Source organism: Oncorhynchus keta, chromosome 32, assembly GCF_023373465.1.
Source record: "Oncorhynchus keta strain PuntledgeMale-10-30-2019 chromosome 32, Oket_V2, whole genome shotgun sequence".
In the NCBI taxonomy this organism is placed as follows: Eukaryota; Metazoa; Chordata; class Actinopteri; order Salmoniformes; family Salmonidae; genus Oncorhynchus; species Oncorhynchus keta.
This window is the reverse complement of record NC_068452.1, coordinates 32042966-32062242: the sequence shown is the minus strand read 5'-3', so window position 1 is coordinate 32062242 and position 19277 is coordinate 32042966. Positions and strand designations below refer to the sequence as shown.

Below are 19277 nucleotides of genomic sequence, written 5' to 3'. Positions count from 1 at the left end.
CACCTACCATCAACAAATCATGTCAATGCGGAGGTATAAGTAGCCCTTCGCATTGTTAAAACATTTGAGAGGTGCGATGCGGTACGGAGCTTGATTTGGCCCCTGCATGCCTCCGGAGGCTCCACAATTGTGACACACCCTCCATATGGAGCCTCCGACTACATTTTCAGATCAACCATAAATTGGATTTAATAGTCTTGGGACGGATGACCGAGCGACGGGTGGTCTTAGAAGGTCATGACCTCCCCCACACTGATCCTCAACAGAGGGTCCCCACAGGGGTACTCAGCCCACTCCTGTACTCCCTGTTCACCCATGACTGCGTGGCCACACACTTCTCCAACTCAATCATCAAGTTTTCTGATGACACAACAGTGGTAGGCCTGATTACCAACAACAACGAGACAGCCTACAGGGAGGAGGTAACGGCCCTGGCGGAGTGGTGCCAGGAAAATAACCTCTCCCTCAGCGTCAACTATAGGAAAGAGCTGATTGTGGTCTACAGGAGACCGCAGAGAGAGCCCGCCCCCATCCACATAAACAGGGCTGCAGTGGAGAAGATCAAAAGCTTCAGCTTCCTCAGCGTGCACATCACCGGGGACCTGAAATGGTACATATATACAGTACCAGTCAAACGTTTGGACACACCTACTCATTCAAGGGTTTTTATTTATCTTTACTAGCTTCAACATTGTTTGTATAATAGTGAAGACATCAAAACTATGAAATAACCCATATGGAATCATGCAGTAACAAAAAAAGTGTGAAACAGATTCTTCAAAGTAGCCACCCTTTGCCTTGATGACAGATTTGCACACAGGCATTCTCTCAACCAGCTTCACCTGGAATGCTTTTCCAACAGTCTTGAAGGGGTTCCCACATACACTGAGTGTACAAAAACATTAAGAACCCTTCCTAATATTTTGCCTTCAGAACAGCCTTAATTTGTTGGCACCCCATCGGTGTCGAAAGCGTTCCGCAGGGATTCTGGCACATCTTGACTCCAATGCTTCCCACAGTTGTGTTAAGTTGGTTGGATGTCCTTTGGGTGTTGGACCATTCTTGATACACACAGGAAACGCGTGAAAGACCTAGCAGCGCTGCAGTTCTTGCCACAAACTGGTGCGCCTGGCATCTACTAGCATATCCCGTTCAAGGCACTTAAATATTTTGTCTCGCCCATTCACCCTCTGAATGGCACACATACACAATCCAGCATTTTCACGTTTGGATAAAAAGCGTGCCCAGAGTAAACTGCCTGCTACTCAGTCCCTTCCACTGGATGGCAACCGTCTTTAGAAACTAGTTTGAGGCTTCTACTGTAAAGGAGGGGCTCAGAAGGGCTGTTTGAGTCAGTGGTCTGGCAGAGTGCCACAAACTCGTGACACTCGTTCACGTGAGAGGTAGCTCTCGTTCCATTGCTTTTCTACAGACAAAGGAATTCTCCAGTTGGAACATTAATGAAGATTTAAGTTAAAAACACCCTAAAGAATGATTCTATACATCATTTGACATGTTTCTACGGACTGTAACGGAACTTTTGGACTTTGTCTGGACCTAGTGCTCGCGCCTCATGAAGATGCATTACTGGGTTGAACGCGCTAACAGCAAGGAGGAATTTGGACATAAATGATGAACTTTATCGAACAAATCAAACATTTATTGTGGAACTGGGATTCCTGGGAGTGCATTCTGATGAAGATCATCAAAGGTAAGTGAATATTTATAATGTTATTTCTGACTAATGTTGACTCCAACATGGCAGATATTTCTTTGGCTGGTTTGGTCTCTGAGCGCCGTACTCAGATTATTGCATGGTGTGCTTTTTCCGTAAAGTTTATCTTATCTTTTATCAATGTTTATTTGGAGTATTTCTGGAAATTGATGTGGCTCTCTGCAAAATCAGCATATTGCAAACTGAAACCAGTACATTAATTATTGTGCCAGTCATTCTCATGGATTCTGCTGGTTGACCTTCCATTGCCCCTCCTCTACGCTGCAGGACTTTGTCATCTACTTGATGAGTGGCACCACCACCATCTTCGGCTCCTGCAGGGAGCACTGTAACGGAGAGGACGAGGAAAGGCTCAAGGTGGACATCCTCCTCTTTGCCCCAGACATTCTTCCCCAGCACTGCTGTGTCAGGCGCCTGGACTCTACCAACTCCTTCCTGGGGGACACCAAGCGGACTCTAACCCTGCTGAAGCCCCTCCATGGCGCCCCTGTCACCCGGAATGGTTTCCTCCTGAAGGAGGAGGTGGAGCTGACCCCTGGGGACCTGGTGGGTCTGGGCCGACACTACCTGTTCATGTTTAAAGACCCCACTGCCGCCCCAGGGGCCCCACAGACCCCTCTCTGGATGAAACAACTCTGCCCCGCCCATGACGGAGGAGTGGGAGTGTCATCCTCCTGTCAATCATGTGGCTCCGCCCTCCCCATGAAATGCCCTAGGGTCCAGAGGAAGCCGGCTCCTCCTCGGTGGAAGGACCCAGAGGGTGGAGAGGTATCTCTGAGCTATGAGTTGGAGCAGGAGGACAGGGTCCTGCAGGAGGTCCTGGTCATGGTGAACCCCAATGGGGACGAGGCCAAACTGACCCCTGCCTTCCTGCTGAGCCTGTCCATCCAACACTCAGCCACCACGTTCCAGCTGACACACTTCCGAAGGTTGCTGCTCCGCGTAGCCAGTCAGATCCAGCTCACCATGTGGGTGAGTAAAACTATGCACCTCCACTATGCACAAAAACAATGCACTCTCTCCAGTCAAACGATTGACCTTTTATATCATCACACCACAAATAAACCTTGAATCGTTGTGAATTCAACATACTGTGTGTCTCAAGGGTACTGTAAAGAAAGAAATGTAATCAAAGGTGTCATCAGGATGGAATATCATTTAGATAGGCTTGCTGCTGGTTTGAAATGAATGTTGTGTTTATCTCTGTCCCCTTGCAGGAGAAGACAAAGGAGCTTGCTGTGATCCAACCAGAAAGGTGAGTAGCCGCCTCTCCAACCTCAATCACTCAGCCTGCCCCAGAAATGCTAACAATGAACAGCAAAGATGACAACAGGGTGCAGAACAGTGGCAACCTGCTGCCTCTGACACTAACACCCCTTTCAACTTTAGTGTTTGCTATGAGTCATATACAGACTGTATGTAAGAGCTCGGAGTCTTAGAATATGATGCTACTGCCTTCCAACAACAATGCTACTTGAATTTCTGGGAGGGATGTGTAGTACACAGATATAGTATTCTCTCATTGTCACATGTCCCAGTGACTTCTTTACAGAATAAGAAGCTGAGAATGAGTCATGGTCTCTTGATGTTCATACTTCTCTATCTGCCGCCCATTGAAGTGTATGAAGTCAAAATGATAGCTCATGAAGATTTAATGTTATGGAACATTATTGCAGGGCACTGTATTCCAAAGCTGTGCTTTGGCTGCCTGCTGAGAAAGGAGGAAGGATTTTTAAGAATGAATGTTTCATTTCATATTTCACTCAATTGTACATGGAAATCAAATGTAATGGTTTAAATTAGCATTCATTCCAAAGGATAGAGACATGCTGTAAAATATGAGTCACTTGCAAGCCACTTTTAGTGCCATTCACCCAGTACAGGGTATCTGTTGGCTGTTGGACTGAACTCAGACCTGTCTATATGTCTCCCCTTGCAGGAGCTTCAGTGATGTCCATCAGGAGCCAGAGGATGTGCAGCTGCTGAGCATAGAGGAGCTGATCCCAGGCCTGCGGCCGCTGGTGCTGTGGATGGCCAACTCCATCGAGCTGCTGCACTTCATCCAGCATGATGTTCCCCAGCTGCTGCCCTGGAGGCAGGAGGAAGAGGAGGAGGAGGAGGGCTCAGAGCCGGAGTCAGAGATGTGGTCCACTAGGACTGCCAGTGAGGAGGCCATGACGGTCCTGGAGGAGGTCATCATGTTCACCTTCCAGCAGTCTGTCTATTACCTCACCAAGGTCAGTGCATAGTCACACATACTATACTTCCACTGGATGTCATAAGGTGAATGCACCAATTTGTAAGTCGCTCTGGATAAGAGCGTCTGCTAAATGACTTAAATGTAAATGTAATACTATAATAATACATTGTAGATAGAATTCCATTTGCTCCGTTCCAGCCATTATTATGAGCCGTCCTCCCCTCACCAGCCTCCACTGATACACTCACCAATAGATTACATGCATGCAACATGCACACAAACATAGACACATGCCTCGCACACACAATTAGCACACACACCGCACATGTACACAAATAATAACATCCTTGACTATTTGCTCCAGAAAACCTTGCACAGCCCAAATAGAAAGCCATCCTTTGCCTGTGGACTACGGGAAGCAGGACTAGAGACCTTATGAACACCATTCTCCGTTTGCTGGTAGCATGCCAGACAATAAGCCATAATAAGCCAGGGGAAACATGCACACTCTCTCTGGCTCTCTCAGTAAGGATAGGCGTGTCAGATAGTGTCATCTTTTCCAGTGGAATAAAGGACTACTTATCATCTTTTTAATATTCTGTAAATCCACTTCGAGGGTATTTCCAAAGTCTTTTGAAATGTTTATAGAGAGCAACAAAAGGTCTATCCTGTTCAACAGTGAGCCCCAGGAAGACACTCCCACGCAGGGTTTACTGGATTTTCCTATGTTTGGGCCCTATAACTAACTCTATGGCATTAACAGAGCACCATCACTGCCACAGTAACCCAGAGACCAGCAATAGACACCCAATGCCTGGCGATGACTGTTCCAGGATGGGAGGGAGCACCGGCATGGGTGGGAACAGGGAACAGGATTGTATGTGCTGCTGTTGTTTTGAATGATCCGAGACCACCTCTTCCTGTCCCTAGATTTCCGTTTCATGACAGAAACCATTGATAAAAGAAGGCTTACACATGCCTGTCAACTTTCCCTGTTGATTTTCCCTGTTGACAGGTACATTTACATTTTTACATGGTGAGGGGAAGGTCATTTTCCCCCCCAATAGTTACAGGCTCTAGTTAGACAGTCACCACTGGAGCTCAGGGGAAAGCAGGCTTTGTTATGGTGGTGGTTGGATGTGCAGTGGTCAGGGAAGCAGCTGTAGTCCGGTGGAGAAGCAGGGCAGAGTAGTGGCCTTTTCCAAAAGTCTGTTTCCTGCTCAGGAACAGAGGGGTCTGTCTTCACATAGACACACCACAAGGAGGGATGGGCGGGGTAGTCACTGCACGTTCTGGGGTCAAGTGAGAAACACAGGTCTATACCGTAGATGAATTGTGACACTTGTTGTGCCAGTATGACCCAATTTTTGTCAACAAACTACTCAAGCTCACACCCACAGCCATGTATGTTTTCTCAGACATGCTACCAACATTTTAACTTGGTTTATATTCTAAAACAGTTGGACTTTTAATGCTGTACTGGAGAATACGATCCCCAGTTCCCTTCATTCGGCCAATCTCAGCTTAATAACTAACCAGCACCTGTAGCTCTGCAGAACTGGTCTCTAATCTATCTAGTGATCTATCTAGTGACCTGTGGTTGAAGGAATGTATGTATGGTGATTGGGATTTAACAGGCAGGTCTTTATGATCTTTCAGAGCCTCTGAAGTGTCTGTCTTAGTCATGATACGTGCTTGCTAACCTGGCTGCCTGAGGGGTGATGTCATGGACTAAAACAATGGCAGAGAGCTGTGTCAGAGGAGGGGGGAGGAGGAGGGTGGAGAAAGGGGAAGAGGAGGGTGGAGAAAGGGGAAGAGGAGGGTGGAGAAGGGGGAGGAGGGAAGAGCGGGAGAAGGGAGGAGGAGGCCAGGATCTCTGCACTGTGACTCAAAGTATTTTTTACTTATTGAGTGATCAATGGTCAGAACTTGGCTTCCTCTTGTTTGGGTCCTTCTCACTTTTGGTGGAAGCAAGAATGTGCCTGTTTAAAGTTTATTTTGTTGAACCATAGAACAAGGGTTTTGTTTATGTTAAACCTTTTACCAGATTGTGGTCTGCCAGGGCCCTATATTGGTCAATGGTCATAGCAAAAAGAGTAGTGGAGCTGTACATGTTTCAGTGTCACCTTGTTTCCCCTTTCCACTCACCCAGAGCCGTGTGTGCGTGCGTGCGTGCGTGAGTTATGGGTGCTCCCATCCAGAAAGATAGATGACTCCTCATGGATATAATCAATTTTAACATGGACATTGCCATTGAGGGCTACCACCATTTTAAAGTAGTCAACAGGGTAGGGAGGAATCAGCCAATGAAGAAGAACAAAATGTACCAAATTAAAATGGGGAGAGCCTCAATTGAGCTGCCCATGCTGTCACAGACACTATAATGGCACAGATACAAAGATGAGTCCTAGATCTAGCTTGAATTTTCAAATCCCTCCCGCCACCCGCCCATGCACGAAATGAGCAATGACGTCAGGGTAGTAACTCCAGCACAACTTTTCAAACAGGTTGCATTCTATCAGACAACCACTAACTTTTGGGCACTGAACTGTTGTTGGGAAACAGGTTTTCCTGCTTGTTTTCCTGCTCTGCTAACGCCTTCCTCTACCTTGACCAGTATGTGGGTCGTTCCAGGAAGTGAGTGACTTTTGCGTCCCTTTGCTATTTAAAGTGGAAATTGTACACAAAAATTACATTAAATGAAGGTCCCTTTAGTATAGAACAGATGGAAAATTCAATAAATCTGATTTTCAATATGAATAAAGAAATGTGCATTTTGACATGTCCCTCTGTGACTTCTAGGAAGATCTTAACCCACTTAACATGAACATTTATCAAAGTTATCACCATCTTTGTAAACGCTTAGTTATATTTGCTGAAGATCATCAAATCAAATCAATTTGTATTGGTTACATACATATCTTTAGCAGATGTCATTGCGGGTGTAGCGAAATGCTTGTGTTTTTAGCTCCGACAGTGCAGTAATATCTAACAAAAAAAGAAATGGAATTAAGAATATATAAATATATGGACAAGCAATGTCAGAGCAGCATAGACTAAAGATAGATAGATAGAATACAGTATATACTGTACATATGAGATGAGTAATGCAAGATATGTAAACATTATTAAAGTGACTAGTCTTCCATTTATTAAAGTGGCCAGTGATTTCAAGTCTATGCATATAGGCAGCAGCCTCTAATGTGCTAGTGATGGCTATTTTATTTTTTAATAATCTTTTTGGCCTTCATCAAATCAAACAAATCAAATCAAATGTATTTATATAGCCCTTCGTACATCAGCTGATATCTCAAAGTGCTGTACAGAAACCCAGCCTAAAACCCCAAACAGCAAGCAATGCAGGTGTTGAAGCACGTTGGCTAGGAAAAACTCCCTAGAAAGGCCAAAACCTAGAGAGGAACTAGGCTATGAGAAGTGGCCAGTCCTCTTCTGACTGTGCCAGGTGGAGATTATAACAGAACATGGCCCAAATGTTCATAAATGACCAGCATGGTCAAATAATAGGTCTGGGACAGGTAGCATGTCCGGTGAACAGGTCAGGATTCCATAGTCGCAGGCAGAACAGTTGAAACTGGAGCAGCAGCACGGCCAGGTGGACTGGGGATAGCAAGGAGTCATCATGCCAGGTAGTCCTGAGGCATGGTCCTAGGGCTCAGGTCCTCCGAGAGAGAGAAAGAAAGAAAGAGACAATTGGAGAGAGCATACTTAAATTCACACAGGACACCGGATAAGACAGGAGAAGTACTCCAGACATAACAGACTTACCCTTGCCCCCCGACACATAAACTACTGCAGCATAAATACTGGAGGCTGAGACAGGAGGGGTCAGGAGACACTGTGGCCCCATCCGATGATACCCCCGGACAGGAAGGATATAACCCCACCCACTTTGCCAAAGCACAGCCCCCACACCACTAGAGGTATACCTTCAACCACCAACTTACCATCCTGAGACAAGGCCGAGTATAGCCCACAAAGATCTCCGCCTCGGCACAACCCAAGGGGGGGGCGCCAACCCAGACAGGAAGATCACAGTGACTCAACCCACTCAAGTGACGCACCCCTCCTAGGGACGGCATGAAAGAGCACCAGTAAGCCAGTGACTCAGCCCCTTCATGTGATTAGTGATTAATTTTAAGCATGCAAGTAGAAACCCCTCAGACTTCCAGTCATTACGCTAACGCTAGCTGGCATTGGCTCGCGAAACTTCCACAAACTTCCTTCGTTTTGGACACAGAGACATAAAAATGGTATCCACAAGTTCATCTGACTCTAGGGGAGTAGATAAAGGGCCTCATTGCCAGTATCCTTTTAAGGTCAACCCTGTTACATGAACTGAACGCTCATTTAAAGATGGTGAAACTTCATTTTTCAAAGTTCAAATAAAAAGAAACTAACAGTCAAATCATAGTGTAAAAGCAGGTGAGCTGGTTGTAGTCTTTTTGGCAATTTTCTGGTGTTTTGTGGTGGAAAGCTGAGCGGGTCGAGCATCGACAGGGTAGATATATTTTAAATATACATATATATATATATATTTTTAGTGAAGCTTGCATTCAATTGCCCCTCCCTGTTGCATGAAACAAGCTTCGATTCCCCCTGTCACAAGGGGATTTATGGATGATTTAAGATGAAGTCGTCAACCCTGTTACGGTCAACCCTGTTACCTTATTTGGCACTTAATATGCACTTACTATAGTCCATTTTTTTATTTAACCTCTTGAGTTGGAAAAAAAGTTTTTTTTAGAACATGTACTGTTTATGACAGTAGGTGAAATACTGCTAAAAGTGTACTGCTAAAAGTAGGTGAAATATAACATTTTTGTTTTTCCCAACAAGTTACACTACTCAAAAGACACCTAATTGGTGGAATAACCAACCATGAGACAAAACACTCCATTACTCACTGGCATTACGATTCCTTAGTAGTCAACAGCATGGGCTATTATCAGCTAGTTTATGATACTTGGCATGTATTTATTATGGGAATTATCAGGAGGCTGGAGGGGGCAGAGCGGGGTTGAGTCACTGGGAAACATTTGTGTTTCTGTCAGGAATGGCAGTGGCACCTGTGTTATCAATGGTATTCCCAGGACTGTGTATGGTACACTGTTAACAATGGTGAGTGTCAAGACTGGACAGCCTCAGGCCCCTGGTTATCAGGCCCCTGGCTATCAGTCCCCTGGCAATCCCCCTTTGGAGGGGAAGTGTGTCTGTTCCTGTCTGGCTTTCTGTAACCCCTCCTCCTTGGGCCCTGACTGTTTTCTGATTGGCTCAGGGAGCTCAGGGTCAGTGGGCATAGCCCTGTTGATTAAGTCACTGATTCCACTGCAGTTTTACTGAATCTGTCAACAAATGTTTGCATGTTGATGAAGGTTTATTTTATAGAGAGTATGGCTGATAAAGTGAGAATCGCTGCCAAAACGTCCCTTTTAAAGATCAATATATAATGCAGTATACTTTCTGTATTAGTGGTACTGGGTACAGTAGATGTGACTAAGGTTTCTTATCTCCCTCTCTCTCCTCAGAGAGGTGCTGTGCTAGACTATGGTACAGTGAGGTAAAGTCATGTAGCTGTGACTAACACCTCTAGCATGCCTCTCTCTGTCCTCAGAGTATGTACTCGGCACTGCCAGGCCTGCTGGATGGGAACCCGTTCTCGGAGAGCGGGCAGCTGCGTGTGCCCGAGGGCGTGAGTGGCATCCTGGATGTCCTGAAGGAGGCGCTGTCTCTGCTCAACGCCTTCCAGGTGCACTCTGACATCAGCTCGCAGCTCTGCGCCTACCTCTTCTTCTTCACCAACGCATCCCTCTTCAACGCACTCATGGAGAGAGGTGAGACCTCCAACATGCTCTGTTTCTGACTCATGGGGTTTTGTAGGATCAAATCTTAATATCCTCAAAGTCTTATCACAAGTATCCTCATAAAATACATAATGTATGTGTTAATGGGATACTTCGGGATTTGGACTTTCCCCAGAGTAAGATGAACTTGTGGATATCATTGTTATGTTTCTGTGTCCACTATGGAGAACGTTAGAGGTAGTTTCATGAGCCAATGCTAACTAGCGTTAGTGCAATAACTGGAAGTCTATGGGTATCTGCTAGCATGTTGCATCTTATAGAAGTTTCATTATACTCAATAGCTATGATCGAAATTACATGAGCATGTCTGAGTGGTGTTTTGTTCTGCAGGCTCTGGAGGTGGGTTCTACCAGTGGTCTAGAGGGGTCCAGATCAGGGCCAACCTGGACCTGCTGATGGACTGGATACAGGGGATGGGCCTAGGAGACCTGGCTGTGGAGTTCTTCCAGAAGCTCTCTGCTGCTGTCAATCTGCTGGCAACGCCCAAGGAGAACCTACTACAGGTCAGAGGGCACTTCCTTTATTTTCACTTCCTGTTTTGGTTTGAAGAGCACTAAATAACAATGTAGCCAAGATGTCCAAAGCAGTCTGAATATATATATAGTGTATCAAAATTGTATTTTACAGTGTATTAGACTGTACATCACCAAGTGTCTCAGCTCATTATTGGTACACTAATGTCTGTTAACCCAAAAGTAAAATCATTATTAATTTGGTCAACTGTGTGATTTACTTCTGGGTCTATATGTGTTAGGAATTGTGAGTTCCGGCAGTTTGCAAAGTCTCCACACTCGCAAAAAGAAACTCTTATCCAAAGCCCCCTCCCCCTTCCGATCTGTGTGGGCCACGTGTGAATCACTTGTAGCCAAGCAGTTTAAGCCCCGCCTTCGTTCAAACCTGATACGTCCATATAACCAGTGTCGAAAACACAAAGACTGAAACTACTGCAGTTCGTTATCGCAGGGATCCCATTCAGTCCCGGCAGATTCTTGGGTCTAAATGCAGAATCTGCCCACGGGAGAGTATTGGCATACCGAACATGCCTCGAGTGGGAAACCTTTGGGAAGTATTTAGGAAAATCTCACAAAACATTGAAAACATTCTTGAATCATCACTGAAACTCTGTTTCCCTACATTTCATTGCTAACTAGGTTTTACTCTTAGAAATGCATGTTGTCTTTGATGGAGGTGATACTGTTGAAGTAGTTATAAGATAATAACATTGTGATAGTAGTTTGAATGGGCCATTGTGGGGTGAGAGATGTTGTTTGTTCACTGCCACACTAGTTGTGGGAGAAGGTGTGTGTACACAGACTGTTGGTTTTATACCTCTATAGCACCTTACTAAACATTCCCCTGCCCTGGCCAGTTATCAGATCTGGAAAAATACTGCAGGCCTCAGGTACGATACACACTTCTGATGTTATGAGAACAGTTAGACTGGTCTTAACACTATCGGTGTGATGTCAACACCTAGATGTAATGGTAAAGCAATGAAGCAATGGGGTGTTAATGACAACATTTCAGAACAGTTAGACTGGTCTTAACACTATCTGTGTGATGTCAACACCTAGATGTAATGGTAAAGCAATGAAGCGATGGGGTGTTAATGACAACATTTCAGAACAGTTAGACTGGTCTTAACACTATCTGTGTGATGACAACACCTAGATGTAATGGTAAAGCAATGAAGCGATGGGGTATTAATGACAACATTTCAGAACAGTTAGACTGGTCTTAACACTATCTGTGTGATGACAACACCTAGATGTAATGGTAAAGCAATGAAGCAATGGGGTATTAATGACAACATTTCAGAACAGTTAGACTGGTCTTAACACTATCTGTGTGATGACAACACCTAGATGTAATGGTAAAGCAATGAAGCAATGGGGTATTAATGACAGAACAGTTAGACTGGTTTAACACAGAACAGTTAAAGCAATGACTGGTCAGTTAGACTGGTCTTAACACTATCTGTGTGATGACAACACCTAGATGTAATGGTAAAGCAATGAAGCAATGGGGTATTAATGACAACATTTCAGAACAGTTAGACTGGTCTTAACACTATCTGTGTGATGACAACACCTAGATGTAATGGTAAAGCAATGAAGCGATGGGGTATTAATGACAACATTTCAGAACAGTTAGACTGGTCTTAACACTATCTGTGTGATGACAACACCTAGATGTAATGGTAAAGCAATGAAGCGATGGGGTGTTAACGACAACATTTTTGTCCACTATAGCAATTCTGAATGTATCCATTGTAGACCACAGGTGTTTTACAAGGTATGGAACAGATTGAAAATGTTAGAGCTGAAAGCTTATTTTCACTGATGGATGTCAGCTGAGTGGAACTCACATGCGCCACCACATGACATCATTAAAAAAGCCTGACAGAGCTGTGGGAGAGGGAAAAGAATGCTTGGAAACAATGGAATTTTTTCCCCATCAAATTGTACTCTACATCTCCTATTATGCAATGACTTCTCATTTATTGATGAAGAAAATACACATTTTGCCAAGATAGTGTCACGGACGTCCTCCTCTTCATCTGAAGAGGAGAGGCGAGAAGGATCGGAGGACCAAAATGCAGCGTGGTATGTGTTCATCATTAATTTTAATAAAGAAAACACTGAACACTGAAACACTATACAAAAACAATAACCGAAATAACAACCGTGAAGCTAATGAGAACTGTACTAAAACAAGCAATCAACATAGACAATCACCCACAAACAAACAGTGCAACCCAGGCTACCTAAGTATGATTCTCAATCAGAGACAACTAATGACACCTGCCTCTGATTGAGAACCATACTAGGCCGAAACATAGAAATCCCCAAATCATAGAAAATCAAACATAGACTGCCCACCCCAACTCACGCCCTGACCATACTAAATAAATACAAAACAAAGGAAATAAAGGTCAGAACGTGACAGATAGGCAGTCCTTGCACCAAGAACTTAAACAAATATACATAATAATAATTCATAATTATAATTAATGAATTTATCCTGTTTCACACATGTACAAGTGTGTATATTATAGACGTGTGAATTGGAAATGTGTTTTTTGCATATCCCAACATCCCTTAGACATCCTCGGAGAGTGGGGTCATGGCCAGGTTCACTGTATGTATGTTTAAATCCCACGTTGTTGATGCCTGTGGCTTTAAACTGTGTGCCACGGAGTAGTTAATCCTTCCTTAAGCATGCCATTCTCTCTGTAATCCACTGAAAGGAGGATCATGTTTACTGGGGGAAGTTGAGCCGTAACATATCTGGTGGTGGTTGGGTTAGTTAACACTGTGGGCTAGTTAGAGACATAAAGACAGAGACCACCATATAGAATAACCCAGCTAAGGGGCTCCCGTGTGGCGCAGCAGTCCAAGGCACTGCATCTCAGTGCAAGAGGCATCACTACAGTCCCTTGTTCGATTCCAGGCTGTATCACATCCGGCCGTGATTGGGAGTCCCATAGGGCGGCGCACAATTGGCCCAGCGTCGTCCGGGTTTGGCCGGTGTAGGCCGTCAATGTAAATAAGAATTTGTTCTTAACTGACTTGCCTAGTTAAATAAAGTTTAAATAAACAAATGTAAAAAACAAGTGGAGGAACAAATGTTAAACACACACACACATATCCTGTTTCTGGTCATGTTTATGACACCTGAAAAGATAAGGAAGATGGGGAAAACCTGTTGCCAGTCTGTGTGTGACACAAGGCTAGCTTTAGCCCTGTCACCTTCAAAGAAAAGAGTGACCTCTGCCGTGACAGGCCCACCCTACTGTATGTCTCATCCTATGAATGTCCAGGGGCTGCAGGAAGGCTGTGGACACGTCATGGTCTTGTAATGTTCTCCCGGGTTAGTACATGAGAGAATCACCTCCTACTCATCCCAATTACAGCACTGTTGTTGTGGATAGTTGTGGGTTTTATCTTAAAACCACAGTTTGCACAGCCTTAAAGCATCAAATTCAGTCAGAAAGTTGTATTTTCTCCTGCAGCTTTAGAATTTAGATCAAGAGTTTTTATAGTTTCTTGATCTGATTTTATTTTGATGGAACTCATTCACCAGGAATGGAGAAAGGAGCCTGCTGAGACTCAGTGCAACAAGACTGACAGGGCAGCATTTCACTCTTCCATCCACAGCCATTAGGGGCCAATACAGTATGAGACAACACATGTTCTCAATATCTAACCAGAAGGCAGCCATGGTAACAGCCCCAAAACAGCTCCCCAGTAGTAGAACCAGTCTCCTCTCAGTCAAAGGCTGCCTCTCTCCTTTATTCGTGGGGACTGTTGCTAGGAGGCTGGTGGTTTTGTTTATGGATCACTCCCATGGCACGGGGTCAGATGTTGTGGTTGGTCAAATGGAGCACACACCCTTGTGATTTTCTTCGTTTTCCATCTGGAGTTCTGGGCTCGAGGGAGTGAGGGACATAGTAAATTACCAGTGATGTGGCATGGTTTTGTTATGGCTGAGCTCTCTGTCTCCAGTAATTACTGATGATACAAAGTTAGGAAGATTGTGTCATTGATGCCATAATGTTATGCCACTTATGACTGGGATACACCAAGTCAAATAGTAGATATAGTAAATATAGACATAAAATAATGTAAAAAAAATGTCTCTTGCTTATAAACATTCCCATAACTCCTCCTTCTGGCCAGCCTCTGTGCTGTCATGCGACAAAGAGGGTGTGCTCATTGGAGGAATGAAGGGATACAAGGCTGGGGTAAATATGGTCTGATATATTCTACACAATGCCTGTCAGCATACCAATAACACCTCTATGCCAATGATGTCATCTTGAAATGATTCACATATGTCTTTCTGGTTAGTTACTGAGTCATTAAAACACCTCAGCTCTCCAAGGTGTGTCTGAGTGAATGAGGAAATAGTTGAAGGTTAAGTCTCTTGTGTGTTTATTCCCACTAACCAGAGAGGTCAACTGAGAGGATAAAAAACACTTGATTGTTCATAGTCATATAACACATACTGGAATCTAGACGCTGTAATTAGCACTTCTTCTGATGACATCTGACGCTTGACGTTCATGATTCATCAATGTTTAGTCAAATAGATGGAAAATGTGACATTCAGGAACATTGACTTCCACAATCAAGCATTTCAACATTTCTCCATTGTGTGTGTGTGTGTGTGTGTGTGTGTGTGTGTGTGTGTGTGTGTTGATTTTATTATTATTACAGACAGTGACAGGTTGGCATGACAAGTATTACTTACAGTCCTAGATGTATTTTCCTAATGAATTCATCACCACATAATCTGTCATAGGAATGACACAAATATGCAATTGCAGTACTTAGACAGATTTGTGGTTTGAAATATTTGTTTTACACGAATAGCTTTGTGTTGAAATGACCCCACTGAGGAAATGCTACCCTGTCATTTATAGTTTCACGAACAACAATGACATCAAACAGCTCTGCCAGCTCTTGCATTTAAATGATGCCATGTTTACTCCTTTGTGAAATATGCAATCATATTCCTTGTATCATGGTCCTTGTGCCTGTACTTTGATATTCTTGTAACGTGTGAGTGTACATATGTGTGTGTGTGTTTCAGGCATCATGGAGCTCTCTGAGGACTGAGTTCATGCCTCTGAACCCAGCCCAACTGCACCACATGCTGAGGGAGTATAACCCAGGCAGGGCCTGTCCTGCAGACTGGAACCCCTCGCCAGACGAGGCGGAGGCTGCCCTCAGGACCAGTGAGTGGAACACAGATACAGCAGAGTCACGGCGGTTAGCCACACAGACACGTTCACGTGTATCAACTATATTTTGAAACAAACACACGTGTTTCTTGGACAAACAAATTCACATAGCCTATGTAGTCTGTACGCTTGTGTACACACTCTCACTCTGCCAAGACTCAATCAGATCAGACTGTCGCCCTGACAGGGTTACACGGAACCCAAACCGGCTGCACGCGTGCGCCATCGTGTATAAATATATTTTGTCCCCCTACACCAAACGCGATCACAACACGCAGGTTAAAATATCAAAACAGACTCTGAACCAATGACATTAATTTGGGGACAGGTCGAAAAGCATTAAACATTTATAGCAATTTAGCTGGTTAGCTTGCACTTGCTAGCTAATTTCTCCTATTTAGCTAGCTTGGTGTTGCTAGCTAATTAGCCCTGGGATATAAACATTGAGTTATTTTACCTGAAATGCACAAGGTCCTCTACTCCGACAATTAATCCACACGTAAAATGGTCAACCGAATCGTTTCTAGTCACCTAACCTCTTTCCAGGCCTTTTCATCGTCAGAAATAGAAAGGAGTTCTATTTTAGCCCGTGGCAACGCAGACGCTTGTTTACGCGCGCGAGCAGTGTGGGTGCAATAATTGAATAACAGAGATTTCGAAATGTATTTTGCAACGCGAAGCGAGCGGTGTAGTCAGGGTATTAGTAACTAGAGGCCTATTCCCTGTGCCTGGGAGTGGCTGAGTGTGTTCCCTAGAGTAATCCTGTCTGCCTGTCCCAGTCTAACTCTAAATTGGAGCATGGGTACAGTGGGGAGGTTAGAGAGGAGAACCCTGTCCAGCCCAATCAATCTCACCACAGAGTTAACTCTCAAATCTACCCCTCTCAATATAGGACTTGGCACCTGTCTCCCCTCTCTGTCCCCTGTCACCTCACCTCTTCTGTGTGAATGGCCCAACTCCCGCTGGCACCCCCTGGGGGGAACTTTATCTTGTCCTAGAGGCCATGACTGTCTTTCTTTAACTGGAGAATCTAAAGGATTAACCTACAAATCAGATGTAATTAAGTTAATGAAGTAAAAGGAAATAACAAGTCTAAATAATGTAGTGTACACCATGAGAAAGCTCTTCCAGAGCTTCTGTTGTAATCTTTTCTGAGTCACGTCTTCTGTCTTTAATGATGTCCTGTATTTTCCTCCTCCTCCAGCTGACATCCTGGAGAGTTTCGACAACCACCCTCCCCTTATCCTGCCTAGCAACACCTTCCACCTGGAGTTGGGTAAACCAATCACGGAGCCCGCTCTGTTTGAGCAGCTCGGCCATCTGCAGGACTTCATCCGTAGTCTCCCCACCAGTCAAACAACACAGCAGGTAACCACCTATCTGTATACCCAGAATTTACAAATATATAATCTAATGAGAGGCCAGTGGCCACCCTGGGCTGGTGGTGCTCAGTAAATGAGACATTTTAACTTTGATGTTTTTCCATCTCTGTTTTATTGACTTCTCCCTCCCTTCAGGAACTCAGAGGGACAGCTACAGACGCCAAGTCTGCGAACTCACGCTCCTCGCCCTCTGTCACAGTGGTGGTCCCTGACCCAGTTCCCTGCCCCTCGCTCAGGGCAGAGGTGGACTTTTTGAGCCCTGCGGCGCCCCCTCAGGCCCGGGGGTCTCATGGTGACCTAAGCTGCTGCCTGGCAGAGGCAGAGTTGACCCACAAGCTGAAGAGTCTGGAGCTGCAGAACACCCTACCTAGGAGTAGCCAGGCTGACCTGGGATGCCACAAGAGCCTGGCTCTGGACCCCTCCTGCCTGCTGACGCCCCCCAACACCCCCCAGGGCATGGGCCTGTCTCAGTCTGAGCTGGAGGCAGACCTGCAGGAGGGAGCAGCACGGCAGCACAGGAAAGGTAACACAGAGGGCTATGTCATACAGTCAGGCTACATACAGAGCATTCAGTTACAATACAAACAGCTCGGATTGATAGAAAAGGAGCATAAAAAGCCATGTGTCAGCTGAAGTGTGTTATTGACCAATCATAAGAGGATTGATGATGCTGTAACAGTGGGGGGCACATACTGTACATTGCAATCCTAAAAGAAACTGATCCTGTCTCAATCCCCTTGGATGAATTACGAAGACAAAGAATAACAGAGGATCCCTTCATGGCCTTTCCCTCCCTCTGCGGGTTTTGATTAAAGTGATGTAAAACTCCTGTCACAGCAAATACAGCCACCTCGGCTCACATGGTGGCTCATGTACCTAACCCCTGGAGTTAGGTCGCTAGTGCCTCCCACGTAATATCAACCCACCAATGATTGACAGGCTCCATTAAAGGAAGAATTTGTCTGCTTGACCCGGGAGTCCCTGGTGCATATTTGTCCCCAGTGGCTCCAGGTTGACACAAGGTGCTTGATATGACAGGAGGAGGAGAGCTCTCATCCTCCCTTCATCTCTTCGACTCTATTGACTTTGGACAGAAACTACAGGTCATTGGAGGAATAAAGAGCTGTTCTGGCTGTGTAAAGGTCGTGTTCTCTCTGTAGGGTGGATTCCATGTGTAGAGGAAAGGCCATTTTCTCCTCAGGCTTATTGTTTTTTGAAGCTTTGCTCATGAGGTCATCTGTAGGAGTGGATGGGAGGGGAAAGCGAGCAGACTGCTCTCTGGTTATGATTTATTCTGTGGTGGAGGAGTTGAGTTGAGAAAGGGGAGGAAGGGACTAAACATCTTATTCCGTAACTGGGAGGGACACTTCCAGGGTTAACTTCCAGGGATAACAATGACGTCCCCCTCCCTAAAGCAGGTCAGCTTTCTCTGGCGATGTCTCAAACAATGTGTAAGACTCTAACACTTTTATATAAGTCCTATACCAGCCATACTCAACAGGCGGACCGCGGTCCCAATCAAGACTCAGAACGGGGTCAATACGGACCGCGGGTCCCGACAGAAATTACATTTTAATTGTATGTGTAATTGTATTTAGGAACTCAGCTGGGCTTTCAACTTACTGCTGTTGAGAGTTCTAATTGTAGAATGCAGAAGTGCAATTTCGAAATTTGGTAGCGCATGGACAGTTTTCCTCTTGTTATGTCATTCACTGACAGACCTTAGAGAGCTATTTATAACCTGTCAGAAATGTTCAGTAGATTACTACTAGCCCATGTGAGCTAGATGGGTAAATTAGACTAACCAGCTATCTAAATCCTGTAGTTATCATGGCCAGATTACGTGCCCAGGGGCCTCAACACCAGCGGCCCGAATTGATTTTGTTCAGTTACTCAGGTATCATATGAACACACAGAAATGTCAAAATGTGTAGAATATCAAGAAATTAGCTTTAAAACATCAAAATGCGTAGAATTGCAGGAAACAAGGTTTAAACTGACAACATTTTCTCTCCGCCAGCAATATGGCTGTGTACAACTTAAACAGTTTGAGGACGCATGGGTTGGGAGGTGGGGGTTTGTTACAACGCCGATAAATGACCATACCTATCCGGACCTTTGCCACCTAGGAAATGTGTGTGACCGCCGGACATTCTCAAATAGTAGTCTAGTGCGCCTGACCTGGCCAGTACATTGACCTTTTTCTCAAGGGATACAATCGTTGAGTCAAACACCTAGCAAAAGAGAGTGAGTCTATAAGTTTGATGCCACTTTATCTAAAACATTGTGAGAATCCTGAATGTTTCTGATTTCAGATACCACAGTCCCA

The 19277-nt window shown here is 44.8% G+C and overlaps 1 protein-coding gene across 2 annotated transcripts in view; it reads left to right on the top strand.

The window, feature by feature from the left end:
• LOC118364677 (ras-associating and dilute domain-containing protein-like) overlaps window positions 1-19277 on the top strand; it is a 29046-nt gene that overhangs the window by 5394 nt on the left and 4375 nt on the right. For both annotated transcript variants that reach the window (XM_052491369.1, XM_052491368.1), the window contains exons 5-12: window positions 2003-2707; window positions 2953-2990; window positions 3675-3972; window positions 9568-9787; window positions 10148-10320; window positions 15416-15560; window positions 16771-16934; window positions 17084-17471. In XM_052491369.1, the coding sequence (XP_052347329.1) occupies window positions 2003-2707; window positions 2953-2990; window positions 3675-3972; window positions 9568-9787; window positions 10148-10320; window positions 15416-15560; window positions 16771-16934; window positions 17084-17471 (2131 nt within the window). The remainder of the gene's footprint in view (window positions 1-2002; window positions 2708-2952; window positions 2991-3674; window positions 3973-9567; window positions 9788-10147; window positions 10321-15415; window positions 15561-16770; window positions 16935-17083; window positions 17472-19277) is intronic.